Genomic DNA, 18756 nt, shown 5'->3' on the forward strand with positions numbered 1-18756 from the left:
ACTGGGTTGGTGATCCTGGGGCAAGGAGAACAGAGATTATGAACAGCTGGAAACATAGAACACGAAAAGTATGGAGAAATACAAAATTCATAAGGGGCATGGTGTCGGCACCTTTTGACCTTTTGACCCCAGACTTTAGAAAACTTGTCCAAAGACCAGCAATGGAGAATTTCAGGGTCATGCCCCTTTTCCTGTCCGTTCAAGATAGCTAGAGAGGCCAGAATGTATACGCACGTTTCCTGGGGTCACGGGAACGCCATATCTGGGATTTCGAGTTCAAGCACCTGACTTGGACCCCCACACCGAACCATGGCCCTCATGGAGGACGATGAGGGGGTGTCGGGTTTCGGGTTAGAGTTAGTTAGGGTTCTGCTTTTTTTGTTGGTTCGAGACACACAAGAGCAATCCCAAGCTGCACCCTGGTTGAATGTCTAATGGCAAAGTTTCTATCTGTAAACAAATTTAGATACATTTCTAGCAACGGCTTGTGTTTCCAATGCGTTTCAATGGAGCATTTGATGATGCAGTTTGAGCCATTCCTGTTGGGCTAGAGCTAGAGAAAAACCTAGGCATGTCACATGTTTAGAGCCGTTAAAGTTATCTAAAGTTATGAAATCAAAAGTTATACTACATTCTGGTGTGAGACTGGGTTTAAGGGGACGTGGTTAGTTTCAGTTTTCAAGGAGATAAGATTTTTTTCTCTTTTCAGATAATCTGCTTGGGTAGTTTGATTCACCCGTACATTTACGCTTTACATGGAAAGCTTCGGCAACAGAAGTTGCGGCAAACAGAGTGAGCAATGTGGATGGCTATCATGGTTCTCAGACTTCCGTCTGCATTCCCTATGTTTCCCGTGTTTCCTGGCCTGGGAGCTTCCCATTTAAAAATTACGGATGTCCCTGAGATTAGCAATGGTTGAAAATCTTTTGTATCATTGTAGTACAGAAGAAAATATAATACATAAGTCTTGTCGTTTTTACATGTTTTAATGCCAAAATCTTACATATTCTACCTTCAACATGAGTGAGAAAAAAACGATTCAGATAAAAAGTGTTTAAAAAATAAATTGGATCACAACAAACACACATCATTGATTTGTATTCCCGTAGACATTTCTTCATCATTTGGACTCAATATCTTTAGCATGGATAAATAAACAATATGTTATGCGGTTGTGTACCTTTCATTTAAAATAACAGGGCATTTAGTCTCAAAACAAGTTGTATGCTTAGAATCAGCATGTGTGTTTTCAATGAAGTTGCATTTACTTGAGAGAGGCATGCACATTGTGGTGCAAAATATTTTATTACTCAATTTCTTGGTTATAACTGTCATTGTTGCATAGGCCTATGGCATATTATTTGATATGATGATTATATCACCATCTCCCAATGCTGTCGTGACATAGTAAACACAGCTGGTGGTGCACTTAATTATTCAGCTATTCAACTAGCATTCATTTATAGGAGCTAAACTTGCACTTACCGGGCCACACCAAACTAATATGAACTAGTTTTCCTACCTTTTCAATTTTTTGTGCATTTAGACACCTAAGGACACACAGTCAATTTGTTTTAAAGTAAATTATTTAAGCATACGCCACTTATTTTTGCAATATCATCCAGCTGCGGACTGAAATGGGCGTTCCCGTGCTGGTGGGGGGTTCCCGTTTTCACAGACTGGAACGCCCCCTTCTTCTTCTTCTTCTTCTTCGCCTTTCTTGTAAAAATGTGACTGTAAACATCTGGGTTAATGTTACAACATTCGCTATTTAGTTTTTCTCAAACAGAGGTTTCAAAATAACATCTAGTCTAAGAGTATAGGACGGGTAGTGCTAGCATAGAACTAACAAAGATACAGGCCATTCCCAAACTCATGATGCTCCAAGGTTCTGGAGAAGATTTATCTGTCTCTAAAAAAAAGTAAAACAGTGTATTGTCCCTACGACTCACTACTACAACACATATGTGCAAGTGTCTTTGCGCTTGGGATAAGTGTGATCTGATCTGTCTATACCAGTAGAAGTACTATGTCAGCCTGCTTTTCGTGTAGAAAAGAACAATAGCCTTAATGGAACATCTATCACTATTTCAATTCAGACGAGGTAAAATGTTAAATTGCCCCTAAATAACTTCTGTTGGCATTCTAGGAATCAGTTACAGGAATTTCATCCATGTGAATCTTCGTTATCAGATTATTGTTTTTGCAGATTTTTGGACTGGAATCCCTACGACAACAGATGGGTTGTTGAGTTCATGGACTATAAACTCAGCATATATCCTGTTTCCCAGTCCTCAATTGCATAGCATTATAAAATCTACTAAGAAATATTAAATATTAGAGGTTGGACTGTTATCTTTCCTAAGAGTATAACAAGCAAGGTATAGATAAACAAAAACAATTGTATTTTGTGTATGATACTCAATTAATTCACTCTTACTCGGTTGCATACAGTGTCAAAATCAAATCTATTTTTAATCAACCAATGAATTCATCTGTCCAGGTTGATGGAAAAAGGTCAGGACATTCACAATACTACAAACATTTGAATGTACACCATGTCTACAGCTGTAAGTCAAATATTTGACTGACAGAAGACTCAAAGAGACAGGGATAACTAAATTTAGAGTGGAGTGAAAGTAAAAAAGAAGATGCCATTCAGCATCTTGAATAACTCAAGTTTGTCATTGGCTGTCAGCATAGTAACTCACAGAACTATAGACAGAGATCTGGAACACCAGTGAATCAAGTTTATTGTTAAGGACCTACTTCAATTTGTTTGTCAGTCTTCCAGTATATCACTAAAACGCCATGGTCATGTCTGGGGTACAGTAGCAAAATTTTAATTATCATATTATTTTTTTATGTATTAAAGGGTTGATAAGAGAGACCTGGTAGTTCAGTCTTTTCGTTTTGAGTTTGTTGTCAGTTTACTTTGTTTTGGTAGTTTAATTAATAATTTATTTAGTTCCTACTTTTGTTGTATTCTATAGGATGACAATACATTTCTTTCTATTCTATTAAGGGGAAGGTACGAAGAGTCGGAGGCCGAAAGTGTGTTTGGCCAGGGTTGCGGAACAGCACATAGATAAGAAGTATCACTTTCTTATGTACAAGGAATCTTTACATTTTCTGGTAATGTATATGACCTGAAATCAGTCAACTATTAAATCTTTAACGTTCCATAAAAGGTTCCACATCTTGACTCAATAAACCAAACCAGGCTGTATATAGGCTCCCTTGACTCCACTTTACGGTTTATATCCTAATACAATGTTTAGAATTTTCAATGTACCATTGATATCATTTTTATTTTATTCTATATTTTTTATTATAATATTCTTTATGGCTGGTCTCATATCATTATCATCATACATCAGTTATAATTAATTGCTCTAATGGAAATAGTTGCTTCCTTTGCGTCCTCTGCTTCACGTTACAGGATCCACTAGATGTTTCTTGAGGTCCTTCTCACTTTGTCTGAAAGATCGCAAATAATGCATATTTAGTTTCCCCATGTTTCAAGTATTTGAGGTACATTTTTAAAACCATCTCGTTAAGCAGAAGCAAATTTCTGTGTAAGCAACATCTGTTTCGCTCACCTTTATAACCGTGACCAAGATGCCATAGAAAAGGGAGACGAAGAACAGGAGGAGGAAGGTAATGGTCATCATCCAGTTGTCCTCCCCCATGTCTTGGACAAAAACCTGTTTGTTCTCGTCAAATAACACACTTTCTTCAAGAATCTCTAGGAAAGGTAATGAAAACAGATGTTGAATACATTTTAAGTCTATGGAGTACATTCTATGTTGACTTGTACGCTCAGTTTGTGTGACAGAATCATCAATTATTTTATTGTTCTTATCCTACAGAACAATTACTAAGTAGTTTTAAATTTTGTTCAGAGGAAAGCAACATAGACCTAGCACCATTTGCAATTGTGTCAGATAGTCCCATCTGAAAAACCCTATCTATTCTTTCCATAGAGAATTCAATCTAGCAACATGGGTAGGTCCATTATCAAAATCACACAAGGTCTATTCAGTTGTAGACTGTGTAGAACCACCTTGATTTTACACTAGGAGTCTGGCATCTGAATTCCATACCATTTATATGCAGTAATGATATAGCAAGACATGTGCATGTACACACCTGGTTTGGACATGTTCAGGGCTATGTTTTCGTTACAATGGTTCACCCTGCAGGTGTACATTTGCCCAGGGAGCCATTCGTGGGGGGAAAGAGGGAGTCGGCTTTGGATGCTGAACTTCCCCTTTGGACCTCTGTGAGGTTCACTAGTATTGTAACTCCTGAGCTGTGTGGTGCCGTCGAGTAGCCAGGTGATGTTGATGGACCTAGGGCTGAATCCGTAAGCCAGGCACACCAGCTCATTTGGACCCTGCAGAAGCAAAGCTGAAGGCTGGCTATGGAACAGTGATCCTGAAAGAGAATGACAAAATGTGACTGACACAAGCAACATTTAAGAATTATTATATGCAAGAGTAAAGGCAAAATCTGCAACTGGACGACCGGCATATGATGACTTCATCGGCATACGCTTTACCAAGGATATGTTTTAAAGCGACAGAGAACCGGATCTGAAATGGTAAAATAACCATGAAATATCCCAGAGGGATGTGCCCACACGCCTTCGAAAATGGAAATTGTTAATTAATGCACATTGATGTACATTAATTTATAAGTCAGCTAATGAACTCTCCGGCCCTTCCTCACTGTTTCATGTAGTTTGTTCTTTCTCAAAGTCTGAACCGCCATATATTCATTCAGCTACACCTTTGGCTGCCCTGCCGTTGTCATGTGGGTGTAAGGTAATTGGTCACTGCCTTGGCTACATAGCCAAGAAGGAAAATATACCTCACTTATTATTTCAGCTTGAAGGAATCATTACACTGATAATATGTGATATTGCAATTGATTTCACGTAAGATATTTTTCTGATAATAATCCACACATTGATACAGGTGAGCATAGTTAGAAGTAAATGACAGATTTCCGTCTGTAATATTCCGTCGACTTTCTTTGTGCAGAAGGTGATATCCATGCAATCAACAGCCAATATGTGAACATTTGGTTATTTGGCAACCAGTTATAACTCCAAGTCTCCCAAAAACAATACGGAGAATCGTTGTACTACATAATATCTAAAAACAAAAGAGGACATCTGTGAAGACATCCATAAGGCACAGTTGCATGTCATTCGTTTTCCAAGTTCAATTGTGTGTATTACCTGCCACACTCATGTTCTTTTCAACAGTAGTGAAGCAGTGTTCTGCCCGACATGTGATGAAGTTTAGTTTCTTCCACTGGCTAGAGGAGACTGTGAGGTTGCTCCTGGTTAAAGCTCCCTCTTTAACCTCAGTTACAAGGTTGGGTGTTGTTAGTGCTTTGCCATCCAGACGCCATGTCACATTGACGTCAAACGCAGTGTGTACCACACATGCTGCTGTGACATTAGATCCTGCCTCGATGACCGTCTTGAAGCTGGGAGTCGTTAGATGAACGGATGGTGGGTATGAATAAACTGTCAGGGAAAAAAACAATTGTTATCACACATAAACATCCAATACCAATGGAGCCAGTGCAGCTTAATAAAAAACCCAAATTGGCCAAGGATTTCACTGTCTATTTGCTGCGAGCAGTAAAGGAGAAGGCAAAGGCATTCTGAAATATGTTCTTTGAGAAACAAGGTACTTGAACTTACTTGCACAGATACTGATGTTTCTTGTCTCCTCCTTGCCATGTCCATATTTTGACTTGCACTGAACAGTTGGGCCCTTTCTCCACTCCTCAATTTTCAGCTGAATCTTGCTGCTGAGGGTGAATGTTTTCTCCACTTCCTCAACACTTCGCAGCTTGTTCTGGACTGGGCTTGTTTCTGGCACACGGCCGTCCAGTAACCACTCCACACTCACCTTGTCTGGATAGAATCCACTTAGAGTGCACACCAGGCTCAGCTCCGAGGCCCAAGACTGGCCGGTCCAGACGGGGTACAGGGTGATATTTGGAGGGATAGCCCGCTCCACTGGGAGACAACACAGACTATGAGTTTTCTATTATCCGCCAAATAAAGCACCAATAGATCAATGACATTTTCAGAGTTTAATATTTGAATATACACCATTTTGCTGTCTACACCATTTTGCAGAAGGTGAAAATATACTTCACTCATTATTTCAGCTTGAAGGAATCATTAGACTGATAATATGTGATATTGCAGTTGATTTCATGCGAGATCATTTTCTGATAATAATACACACATTGATACAGGTGAGCAAAATTAGAAGTAAATTACCGATTTCCGCTGTCCATCGACTTTCTTTGTGCAGAAGGTGATATTCATGAAAAAAAAGCCATTATGTGAACATCTGGTTAGTTTGGCAACCAGTTATAACTCCAAGTCTACCGAAAACAACACGGAGAATCGTAGTACTACATAATATATAAAAACAAAAGAGGACATCTGTGAGGACATCCATAAGGCGCAGTTGCAATATTAAGATCAGTGACAGTCATTCATTTTTCCATGTTCAATTGTGTGTATTACCTGCCACACTCATGTTCTTTTCAACAGTAGTGAAGCAGTGTTCTGCCCGACATGTGATGGAGTTTAGTTTCTTCCACTGGTTAGAGGAGACTGTGAGGTTGCTCCTGGTCAAAGCTCCCTCTTTAACCTCAGTTACAAGGTTGGGTGTTGTTAGTGCTTTGCCATCCAGACGCCATGTCACATTGACGTCAAACGCAGTGTGTACCACACATGCTGCTGTGACATTAGATCCTGCCTCGAAGACCGTCTTGAAGCTGGGAGTCGTTAGATGAACGGATGGTGGGTATGAATAAACTGTCAGGTAAAAAAATAATTGTTATCACACATAAACATCCAATACCAATGGAGCCAGTGCAGCTTAATAAAAAAACAAAATTGGCCAAGGATTTCACTGTCTATTTGCTGCAGGCTTGTTCTTTGAGAAACAAGGTACTTGAACTTACTTGCACAGATACTGATGTTTCTTGTCTCCTCCTTGCCATGGTCATATTTTGACTTGCACTGAACAGTTGGGCCCTTTTTCCACTCCTCGATTTTCAGCTGAATCTTGCTGTTGAGGGTGAATGTTTTCTCCACTTCCTTAACACTTTGCAGCTTGTTCTGGACTGGGCTTGTTTCTGGCACACGGCCGTCCAGTAACCACTCCACACTCACCTTGTCTGGATAGAATCCACTTAGAGTGCACACCAGGCTCAGCTCCGAGGCCCAAGACTGGCCGGTCCAGACGGGGTACAGGGTGATATTTGGAGGGATAGCCCGCTCCACTGGGAGACAGCACAGACTATGAGTTTTCTATTATCCGCCAAATAAAGCACCAATAGATCAATGACATTTTCAGAGTTTAATATTTGAATATACACCATTTTGCTGTCTACACCATTTTGCAGAAGGTGTAAATATACTTCACTCATTATTTCAGCTTGAAGGAATCATTGCACTGATAATATGTGATATTGCAGTTGATTTCATGTGAGATCATTTTCTGATAATAATACACACATTGATACAGGTGAGCAAAATTAGAAGTAAATTACCGATTTCCGTTGTCCATCGACTTTCTTTGTGCAGAAGGTGATATTCATGAAAAAAAAGCCAATATGTGAACATTTGGTTAGTTTGGCAACCAGTTATAACTCCAAGTCTACCGAAAACAATACGGAGAATCGTAGTACTACATAATATATAAAAACAAAAGAGGACATCTGTGAAGACATCCATAAGGCGCAGTTGCAATATTAAGATCAGTGACAGTCATTCATTTTTCCATGTTCAATTGTGTGTATTACCTGCCACACTCATGTTCTTTTCAACAGTAGTGAAGCAGTGTTCTGCCCGACATGTGATGGAGTTTAGTTTCTTCCACTGGCTAGAGGAGACTGTGAGGTTGCTCCTGGTTAAAGCTCCCTCTTTAACCTCGGTTACAAGGTTGGGTGTTGTTAGTGCTTTGCCATCCAGACGCCATGTCACATTGACGTCAAACGCAGTGTGTACCACACATGCTGCTGTGACATCAGATCCTGCCTCGATGACTGTCTTGAAGCTGGGAGTCGTTAGATAAACGGATGGTGGGTATGAATAAACTGTCAGGGAAAAAAATAATTGTTATCACACATAAACATCCAATACCAATGGAGCCAGTGCAGCTTAATAAAAAACCCAAATTGGCCAAGGATTTCACTGTCTATTTGCTGCGAGCAGTAAAGGAGAAGGCAAAGGCATTCTGACATATGTTCTTTGAGAAACAAGGTACTTGAACTTACTTGCACAGATACTGATGTTTCTTGTCTCCTCCTTGCCATGTCCATATTTTGACTTGCACTGAACAGTTGGGCCCTTTCTCCACTCCTCAATTTTCAGCTGAATCTTGCTGCTGAGGGTGAATGTTTTCTTCACTTCCTTAACACTTTGCAGCTTGTTCTGGACTGGGCTTGTTTCTGGCACACGGCCGTCCAGTAACCACTCCACACTCACCTTGTCTGGATAGAATCCACTTAGAGTGCACACCAGGCTCAGCTCCGAGGCCCAAGACTGGCCGGTCCAGACGGGGTACAGGGTGATATTTGGAGGGATAGCCCGCTCCACTGGGAGACAACACAGACTATGAGTTTTCTATTATCCGCCAAATAAAGCACCAATAGATCAATGACATTTTCAGAGTTTAATATTTGAATATACACCATTTTGCTGTGTACATGTAACCAAAAGAAAACTATTTACAAAGTGTTCCATAACCTTGATTTCAAGCTAGATGGCGTTGTTCACAAGTAAACAAGTCGCTGGAGGAGGAGGAGGTGGAGCGCTGTTTGCACACATGTTAGAGCAGAACAAGGCTGAGCAGGCAGCGGGCAGGAGCATAAAGCAAGATCACTGGCATAAAAAAAGCCCCATGAATAGCAGAAGTGAAACTTGGCAGCTTCAGTGCTGCATTTAAGACACCAGGTGCAAGACTAAGTATGCCAGCAATGGAAATATGCTTCACATTTTAATATCTCAGAATGATTTTCATGACTTTCAGTATCATTTTCTTTTCTCTACCATGACTATGTCAGAGTAGTAAGGTAACCACCTGTATGATTTAAACATGATCATTTGAGTGCTGGAGTTCAGTTAATTAATTCCATGAATCTCTTTAGGTCAGCAGGCAGAACAGCTCAAATAAACTCCAAGTACTCTTCTGAAGTATTGCTAAATAATCCTTACAAACCCTTTTACCTACATATCATTTTATCAGAATCATTGTTTTCGTAGATTGAATTGCTTTGTCGGAACAAATAGTCTTTTTTAAGGTCATCTTTCTTCGTATCGTTTTTAATGATGAAAAAATGGCATTAACACTTCCTTCATCTGATCTAAAATAAATATAAGAAAATGAAGGGAGAAGCATTAGTGTCAAATAAGTTAAAATCTTGTCCATTAGTTATTGTCATGGTTTTTATGAATTGATTAGTATTGGCAATGACATAGTTATTCATAATGTACAATCATTTAGAGATATCTTGGCTGAGAAATGAAAGTACCAGAATAATTAGTGCACTGCCCAAAGCCTCTCTGTACCTTGATGGCAGTGGTTCCAATGCTGTAGACCAGTGTGATGAGGAAGAGGATGATGAAGGTGTTCAATGTGCTTTGCATGCTATCTTGTTGTCCATCCACAGCTTTACTCCATTGGCTTTCAGTCAGGACAAGAAACGCTGGTCGGGAGAGGGGAGCGTTAATAAAACACTACTTGATAATATACTCTTGATGATTTCACATTTCTTCACATAATATCACCAGGAAATATTAAATGAGAGTCCAGCATATATCAATGCTTGATACTCAACTTCTGTCACTGGTATAATTGGTATGAACTAACTATATTTTCCAGCATGTATAGTGTCCCGCAAAAATAAATATTTATTTGTAGATATGAAGATGTTTAAGATAAATATACTATTCTTTGTTATCAGTTACTTGTATATAATCAGATTGTAACACAATAATAACAATGCACCAAGACTTGCTTTTTAAAGACTTCGAATGTAATGTGGTTGAACATAGTTTGCTGTAGTCATTTGGAGGAATTGGATTGATTTGAAGAGTCTAAACTAATTGAAAAATTGTCTTCTTCAGGGCAAGACCCAGTAGAGGCAAACAAAGCACACAGAAACAAGACAAAACAAATAAAAACATGTGAACAATCTTAAATGTGGAGTTTTCGTTTTCTGAGAGGGATGGGTGCAAACTGCCAACGAATGCTCAACTTCAATGAAGTAGCCTGGAATAACTGATGGATGTAATGCCTGACTCATCTGTCACGTGGCATGTTTCTTGTATCAATTTATATTCTATATGTATATTATATTATATATTATGTATACTATCAATTTGCATTCATTCATAGGTAAAATGCATAGATTAACTCTGCTACATTGGACGAACATTAACAAGATTTAAAGTTCAATGTTTTTTTTTATTATTTTGATTTTGAATCAGCATTTTAAAAAGACAAACATGCAGCATTACATCACACACAGAAAAACAACATCTACTGGGGCAAGCACGTAGAAGGACACAGGTTCATGTTGATAATGTTAACATTGCCTGATGACTTTTCAGCAATTAACTTGACAATGGGTTGGTTTTTGGAATCCATAGACATGTGGTAGACTTCGCAGCTAAACACTCTGCCGTCTTTCCAACGGTCAGAGCTGAAGGTAAGTTGGCCATAAGTGGAAAACAAGCCACCGTTTTCAATAACGTTTGTTGTTTTGTGTGAATAAAGAGCTTCTCCATCTATTTTCAAATTATCAACCAACCAATGCACCAAAACGTCCTTGGGGTAGAAGTCTTTCACAAAGCAAGTCAGGGTCATGTTCGTGCAACTTAAATCATCTACTGGAGGGAGCAGATAAACGGATGGAGGAACTCTATTTGGTCCTGCAAGTATGAGAGAACAATTAGCCTATGCTATGTATTACAGAGTTTTACCCAAATACCAAATCAGTTTTTACATAAATAAATAATTATTTCAATCAACATATTTAGCCTTGTTTTAACCGCAATTAATAACTACTTCATGCATTTTGATAATCATGCATAGGCCCATTATTTAGGGCTATGGATTAAATCAGAAAAATATTCTAAATTATATAGCAGTTTTGTCATTTGGTTTTATAATCTGAAAACATGTACTCACCATTATTCTTCACAAAGTATTTTCTCGTTGGCCCCTCTATTGAATCTTTAAACGAAGCCTCACAGTACCAATTCATTCCTTTGCTCCATTCATCGTACGTTATCTCGGCTGTGGCAATGTACGTTTTTGAATTTGGTTTCTGAGTTGAATGCGATATGGATAACACCTCACCACTTTCATTAAACCATTTAACCTCCACGGGATCACTACTTTGCACCTCACAAACAAGTTCAGCATTATGTTCCAAATACATTGTCTCAAGTGAGATTGGCAAGATATCGATTTCCAATTTTGTTGACGTTGGATTGCCTGTTGGAAAGAGAAAAACACATCAGTTTCAAGTCCCCTCAACAAGGTTGCCTAAAACATTTTTTTGAATTACTTGTGATTCATATTTACTCACCGTCACATTCCGAACCATAGGTCAGATGAGCAGCCACATGCTCTTCACTATTTGCAAACCTACATGTGATATTAGTTCCATCATCCTTCCAGTGATTTTCCTGCACCTGGATATAGCTTGCTGCATTGTAGAAAGTCCCAGTCCCGTTCTCAGAAGAAGTGCTGCTTTGAGATTGATCGATTTTCTTGCCGTTTCTCAACCATGTGATCGTATAATCCTTTGGTGAAAAACCAGCGGCAAAGCAGCCGAAGGAAACCATCTGGCTGCTTTCAGTCTCAGACTTCAAGATACTCAGAGCTGGCAACATATGAACCACCTCTGTAAAACAGTATAACAAGATCGATATGTGGACGATACAGAGGACAATAAATACACCGAATACACTGTATTCAGTGACTGAAAATGTTAAAAACATTTGGACGATCGGACTTGCTTGTCCAATTAAACAATTGTACATAAAATGTCAACATAGCATGACATATATAGCTTATTTGTGAGCAGTAAATAATACATGAAGAAAGAGGGAGGAAAAAATATCCAGCAGAGATGAGATAAATAAAAGTCATTAGTAAAGTAGAAGTAGTCGTAGCAGTAGTAGAAGTAATAGTACTAGTAAAGTAGAGTTAAGGACCAACCGTCGGTTAAGCAAAGTAACAATGCAGTATGTATTGCAAAGGCTGAACAAGCATGTAACGCACCAGCGGTAGCCTCTGCCCTCCAGCGATACACATTTTAATCTCTATGATAGTCTGTCTAGTCTATCAACTCCAGATCAACAAGATGTAGGCTATAAAGGCCTTATAGTAGGCATACCAGTATAGCAATAGAACAGGCTAAGGATTGGTCCATCATTTGATTTATTGAACGCTATTACAAGGTTAAGCCAACTCGGAATGTGAGATATTAATATCAACTGTATTGCAATAATGGTAGCAGATCATTATGCTATTGCCGTTACGACTTATGTCATAACGGCAATAGCATAATATATATTTTTTGTCACATTAATGGTATTGTATTATGATACAAATTTAAATTGTCAGACAATACAATATTAAACCATTAAACAATTACAACTTGAATGGACATAATCCTACCTATTTTATGTAATTTGGCGCTGACCGTTCCGCCAGCGTGTACCGCGGAGCAGGTAAAAGGCTTCAGGGTGTCCCAATCTTGTCTCCTGACGCGGATCTGGCTGACTCCTGTATACCGGTTATCTTTCTTAGAGGTCGGGTACTGAACGGCGTCTGTCAGTTCGCTTCCTCCAAACTCCCATTTAAAAGTGAGTGAAGCCGGCGTGAAGCCAGTTGCCATGCAGCCAATAGTGACTTCTCCCGTCCCTGAGCCACACTGGACCAGCGGAAAGACAGTGGGGGCTTGCACCGCTAGAAAGGAGAGAAAGGCAGAGAGAGAAAGGCACATGGAAAGAGATACATAACAAGATATTTGTAATTAATACACAAGGAATTACATTCAACATTATCTTACTTTTGAATTATCATAAGAAAACAGGAATATTTTAGCATCAGGTTTACAAAAATAAGCTACTGGATAATGACCAGAAAACCAACTACTACCACATAAAATATTTCTAATACCGTTACTAAAAGGAAATAAATTGGTATTTCTATGGCATTATTTACTGTAATTATTGATTGATGATGATTCATGCATTTCAATGCAAATGATCAAAACATTATATGTGACATATTATCACTATTACTTAAAATGAATATTATTGGTATTACAAAGCATAAAAACATTGCGGGGTGAAGATTACAGTTGAAACAACCGATTTGCATTATTATTTGTTTAAAAACATTTGTTTCCCTTGCCCATTAGTCGAATGGTGTAAAGCAGTTAATATTGCCCTTAGCGACTGCTGTTAAATCATTAATTAATTAATACAAATATAATACTTTTGTTTTCATTTTAGTTGTATTTCAAAAGTCAACGTATAATATATTGTGCCCATCATTTAAGTGCAGTCAAATAATGAATGCGTAAAACCATACACACAACAAATGCAATTCCTATAAAATGTAAGACAAAAAAATGCCTTAAAAACTACAGTTAAAGTGGACTTACCTCCTGTAATAGTGACCAAGGTCCCTTTACCCCAGTAGTCAAAGCCGTAGTCACAGTGAAATAAACTGACTTAAACCTCTTACAAAAACTAAAAAATGAAGGGGTGCACTTCGTTCCACATTATTAAGGTTTAAAGTAATAAAAAAGGTGCATTACCTGAATCAGAGACAGTCACAACTGTTCCTTTTCCCCAGTAGTCAAAGTAGTAGCACAGTGTTTCATATCAATAGCACCACCGTGCAAAAATATAGCAAAGCTCCACTCTGGTTTTCTCTGGTCAGTCAATGCAACACAAACTTTTCTTGAACATTTGATTTACAGTGCTATAAATGAATTACCGGTGATTGAACTGTTATGAAATTGAGACAAATTCCTTTTTCTTAATACATTTTTTTTTTCAAAATAATTTACAATTGTATTGTTATAGTAGCAGAAAGCCGGTATGAACAAAGCTGACGTAGTTGGTCGTTTTTGATATTTTTTTTGTGAAACTCCAAATAGCAAAGAGAGGCTGTTTAATCATTCTCTTAAAGCAGTTAAGAAAAGGTAAAATGCTTTGGAGCGGTTGGCAGGCAGGAAATAGCATTTAACCCCTAATCCCTAGAGATATATATTTCGTGTTTGTTTTTATGCCCAACGTAATCTGACTCAAGCAAAAGTCTCAGGAGAGTTTAGTTGTTTCAGGAAGCGAACGGTGGAAACGTGAGTGAGAGCTAGAGAGAGGAGTATGTTGTGTTGGAATACAGAAAGCGTATCTTACTGTTATCTAAAATATTTGGGTGAAGGAGAGTTGAGGTCGTACTGACAACAGAGAAAGTTCCATGCAACAACAAGATTTCAGAGTGAGACTTAGTCTTCTGCCAGACCTGGATTAGAAACAATAATAAACAAAAAGTTAACCCTATTTTGTAGGGAACCTTTAAATAATGTTAGAATTTAATCTGAACATGTCTGTTGCAAAAACAAGTTATTTTCTAAGGAGTACATTGATGGCTGTTATTGCTCCAAAGAAATACATTGCAGCCCATTTTTATCTGATACAGGATGCAGCGGTCTCACTCAATAGTGGACCAAGACAAAGGTGACATTGCATCAGTGCTCAGACGAATTCCGTTTGATACATAAATATACATCAAGGGCCTGCCTGACATGCTAAGGGCCCGCAATCCAGACAAACATTATGGGGTCTCTCACGCCCTATAGCTTCCCTGACGTCACCAATTGTTTTTCACAAAACCGTTAAAGGATTTGGCCAGTTTCATAAGATCCCAGGTTAATTGTTGACATTGTAATTGGACATTGACATTGTCCAGATGTAAATAAACCATGATGTTTTCAACTCACCCCCTATCAAGTTATTTCCCTGATTAGGAAGTTGGCCAGCCAATACAGACGGTGTTGTCAGATTATAATCCTGAACGTTGCAGCATTTTATGATGAGCGATAATTCAGAAAATGTCATGAACTCGTGACCGTTAGTTAAGGAGGGTGTGTTTTGATCGAGCCAATGCATTCTGTATTGTGGAAACCTGTAACAGACTGAGGTCTTTCAACACACGGGACATGAAGCATGAGCCCTGATCCGTCAGTATCTCCCTGACTATTCCCACCCTGCTTAACAGTAGCATCAATTCTCTCGCCACCGCCATGGTTGTGGCGGCGTGGAGAGGATCGTCCTCCGGGTAGCGGGTTGCGTAATCTACCATTTCTAGATTTCTTCATAGCGGTGGCCTCGACTTGTCTTGGGGAGGGGGCCTACGATGTTTAACGACAGTCTGTTGAATGGGACTTCTATCAGGGGCATGGGTATCAGGGGGTTACGTGCCGAGGGTCTTGGGGCGGTGTGTTGGCATCCGGGGCAGGCTCGGCAGTAGTCCTCTATGTCCCTCTTTACCCCAGGCCAGTAGAAACTGTCCAATACCCGGTCCCTGGTCTTATCCATCCCCAGATGAGCTCCCCGGAGATGTGAGTGGGCCATGTAAAACAACTTGCTCACGCATGTTTGTGGAACAACCAACTGTTCCTTCTCCCCCCCCCCCCCCCCCCCCCCCCCCGTGTGCTGAAGTGTGGGTACTGCCGGCCACCGAGTCCCTTGATAGTCCGTTGTGGGTCTGCACGCATCTCCAGGTGTTCCTCAGGGAGTCATCGTCCGATTTCTCGACTTCTCGAGGGAAGTCCGAGAACTCAGTGAGGGGCGAGCTCTCTCTTTCGTCTGGCGGGGGTGTCCGCTCGGAGGCGGTCATCGTGTCCGGCGTGCCTGGGGGAACGGACTCCATGAACGAGGTGCGAGGCCGGCGAACCACCACACTCGCGGGTCTCTCTCTCTCTTTGGAGACTCGTCGCCGTCGGAGTCGGAATGGGATAGCGGGGCTTGGGCTGCGGTCTGCCTCTTTGGTGTCGGGGTCGAGATGGGCGGAGTTCTGCCCCTAGCAGTCTTTCAAAAAATGGGGCAGTCCCGTCCAATTAAAAGGGGCATGGGCAGGTTAGGCACCACCCTGGCCTGGACCGTGATGGTCCCCTTCGGGGTTTGTACGCTGATACGGCTCGTGGGGTATGTCTCAACATTACCGTGGATGCAACCCACCTCGACCACATTGACCACACTTCCCGAGTCGAGGAGGGCATGGGTGTCGTGCTGTCCCACCCGTATCGGCAGGCTCGGGGAGACGGTTCTTTCATGTGACCAGCAGGTGGTACCAAGGCGGGCTCCTCCTCTCCGGTCGGACGGGCTGGCCATGTGCATGGAAACGTCTTCCGATCCGGGGCCATGGCATGCGAGGTGGCCCTTCTGGCCACAGCTATAACATCTCCACTCCTCTCTCGGAACCGGAAGGGCAGTTGCTCTGCGGGTTGCGGTGGTCTGAGCCGGGTAGGCTGGAGCTCGGAAGGGCGGGGTCTGGGAGACCGGGGTCTCTGCATCTGTCCGCGCCGTTCGGTCCGCGTCTCACTCCCTCCGGGCTGCAGTGCTGTTCCTCCGCACAACCGCTGGGTCAGCTGATGGTTCTCAAGGAGTTTGAGGAGGTCGTTCACGGATCGGAGTTGGTTGCCGGAGGCCCAGCGTTTGGTGCCGGGTGGGAGGGACCGGAAGCAGCGGTCGATCACAAGCCGGCCCTGTAGCGGGGGTCCATCTCCTTCTGCGAGCCATCACTCAGCCAGTCGGATGAGGTGGGAAATCTGGCTCCTCACTGAGCCGTGCGGATCGTAGGACCAGTCATGATAGCGGTGCGCCTGGTCCGGGAGGCTGTGCCCATAATGGGCAAGGATGGCCCGTTTGAGTGTCGGGTAGTGTCCCACCTGGAAGATGGTGAATTCCCGGTAGGCATGTTGGGCTTCCCCGGTTAGGAAGGGCGCCAGGATGTCGCCCCACTGGTCAGCTGGCCATCACTCACAGTCTGTGGTCCACTCGAAGATCTCGAGGTTTGCCTCAATGTCGTCGTCTGTGCCCATCTTGGTCAGCCGCTTCGTGGGGGGCGGCGTGGGCAGGATCTCGGACGAGTTGCTCGGCCATTCGGAGCATGCATCTCCGCAATGTGTCGATTTCCTCGTCCCTCGTCACGGGTTGTTACGCGGGCTGCATCATGGTATGGCTTGGTTCAGCCAAGGGGTCGCGTTGCCCGCGTTCTCCATCAATGTGGCAACCCCCTCGTCGTCGGCGGGTAGTTCTCAATGAAATTAACAGACAGGTTTGCGTTGTGATGATTTATTTGTGGAGCCCAGGAACAAAACGGAAAATGCAATACAACTCAGGTTCTTCCTTGATGGGGTATAAGGGTGAGGGGGCCTCCAGGTCAGGCCCGTCTCCGGCTCACTCCAGTTGAAGGGAAGCGTTTGGTTGTTAATATAACATGCAGCGTTCGTCTGCTATCGTGACTCTCTGCTACCGGTCCACTCTCCTGTCTCTCTCGTCTCCAGCCCTTAAGACCTTTACCCGTCCCCCTCTCCCAGGTGCCCCCAATGCCCGTGATTGCCTGGGCATGCTTGATGGGCGATTTTGCGCAGCTGCGCGGAGGGGTATGTATCTCCCTTTTACTACCTGTCCGCGGGGAGGGCGCTGTCCATGGTGCTGAAGTGTCTTGTCCCTGGCCGGCGGTGGGGTTGGCACAGTATCTACTACCCACTGCACATGCTCACGGACAATGAGCCTGAGAGGCGTGCAATTAGAATTCTTGAATGTTAGGGTTGGGTTATTCTTATTGAAAAGTGGCTATTTTTTCATAATTATTACACTGCCTTAAATCGCTCAGAATACTGTGCGCCTCAGATTCAAAGTCTTTGAGCATACCTAGTGGCGTGTAAACATCTAAACTTGTTGATTTGTTCCTTTATGGGACTTTTGCAGAGAATTACCTAGCCTGGACAGTTTGTATGCGCTTACATGTGTTGGACGAAACTAAGAAACAGCAATGAAATATGCTAAACAATCTGTTTGTAAGTTTGTAATAGAATGGATGTCAATGGCTCGCAAACTGCACAATTTTGGAAGACGCGGACACAGCAAGAGGCAGTGGGTTGAAAGAAAATCCTGGCTTTTTTACATCAAAACATTAACATGGGGTCTTAACAAACCGGCGAAATCCTTTCTGCTCTATGCTCCTGTCACACCTTGACGATTTAGAAAACGTATCCCATACTTGTAATGCTGGCATACACTAGCCTGGACATCCACACCCACATCTAAAAAGCTGTAGGGTCTGGCAATGAGTAATGAAAATGGCCCAACTTGACGGGCGGCACCAAGCATGCATTTGAAAATATCACTGCACGCAATTGGATAACACTATGACCAATCAGAAGAATACACGGGGTGACGTATCCAGAGCCCCATACGCTAAGCTACCAGCGGAGCTAACCGATAGATTAGACTCTTGCCGTATCCGGTCGGTAAAACAGCAAAAACTTCATTCTTGCAAAGGAAAGCTTTGAGGGCCGTCATCTGTTCCTACTTTTAGAGGAAAAGCCATGTCTTACTCTTTTATTGTAGCAGCCAAAGCCGCTTCAAACAACTGGTGTTCATCCGTA

General features: G+C 41.7%; 1 protein-coding gene and 1 gene segment (V, D, J or C); both read right to left on the bottom strand.

Annotated features, from left to right (window-relative positions):
* Window positions 1-2592: 2592 nt before the first annotated feature.
* On the bottom strand, window positions 2593-9697 carry LOC307083274 (uncharacterized protein; the record flags this gene model as incomplete). The annotated part of the gene is made up of 12 exons (XM_079747106.1): window positions 2593-3480; window positions 3603-3707; window positions 4153-4440; window positions 5249-5542; window positions 5723-6043; window positions 6314-6337; window positions 6566-6859; window positions 7009-7329; window positions 7600-7623; window positions 7852-8145; window positions 8326-8674; window positions 9620-9697. The coding sequence occupies 12 exons, from the start codon at window positions 9695-9697 to the stop codon at window positions 3449-3451; spliced, it is 2424 nt and encodes an 807-aa protein (XP_079603232.1). The 3' UTR covers window positions 2593-3448.
* Window positions 9698-10496: 799 nt separating this feature from the next.
* LOC307082811 (Ig mu chain C region-like) lies at window positions 10497-13782 on the bottom strand. The segment is given in 5 exons: window positions 13738-13782; window positions 12744-13034; window positions 11647-11964; window positions 11244-11552; window positions 10497-10984 (listed from the first exon to the last, which is right to left on the bottom strand).
* Between the last annotated feature and the right edge of the window lie 4974 nt (window positions 13783-18756).

Source organism: Pollachius pollachius (genome assembly GCF_949987615.1).
Source record: "Pollachius pollachius genome assembly, chromosome: 11".
NCBI lineage: Eukaryota > Metazoa > Chordata > Actinopteri > Gadiformes > Gadidae > Pollachius > Pollachius pollachius.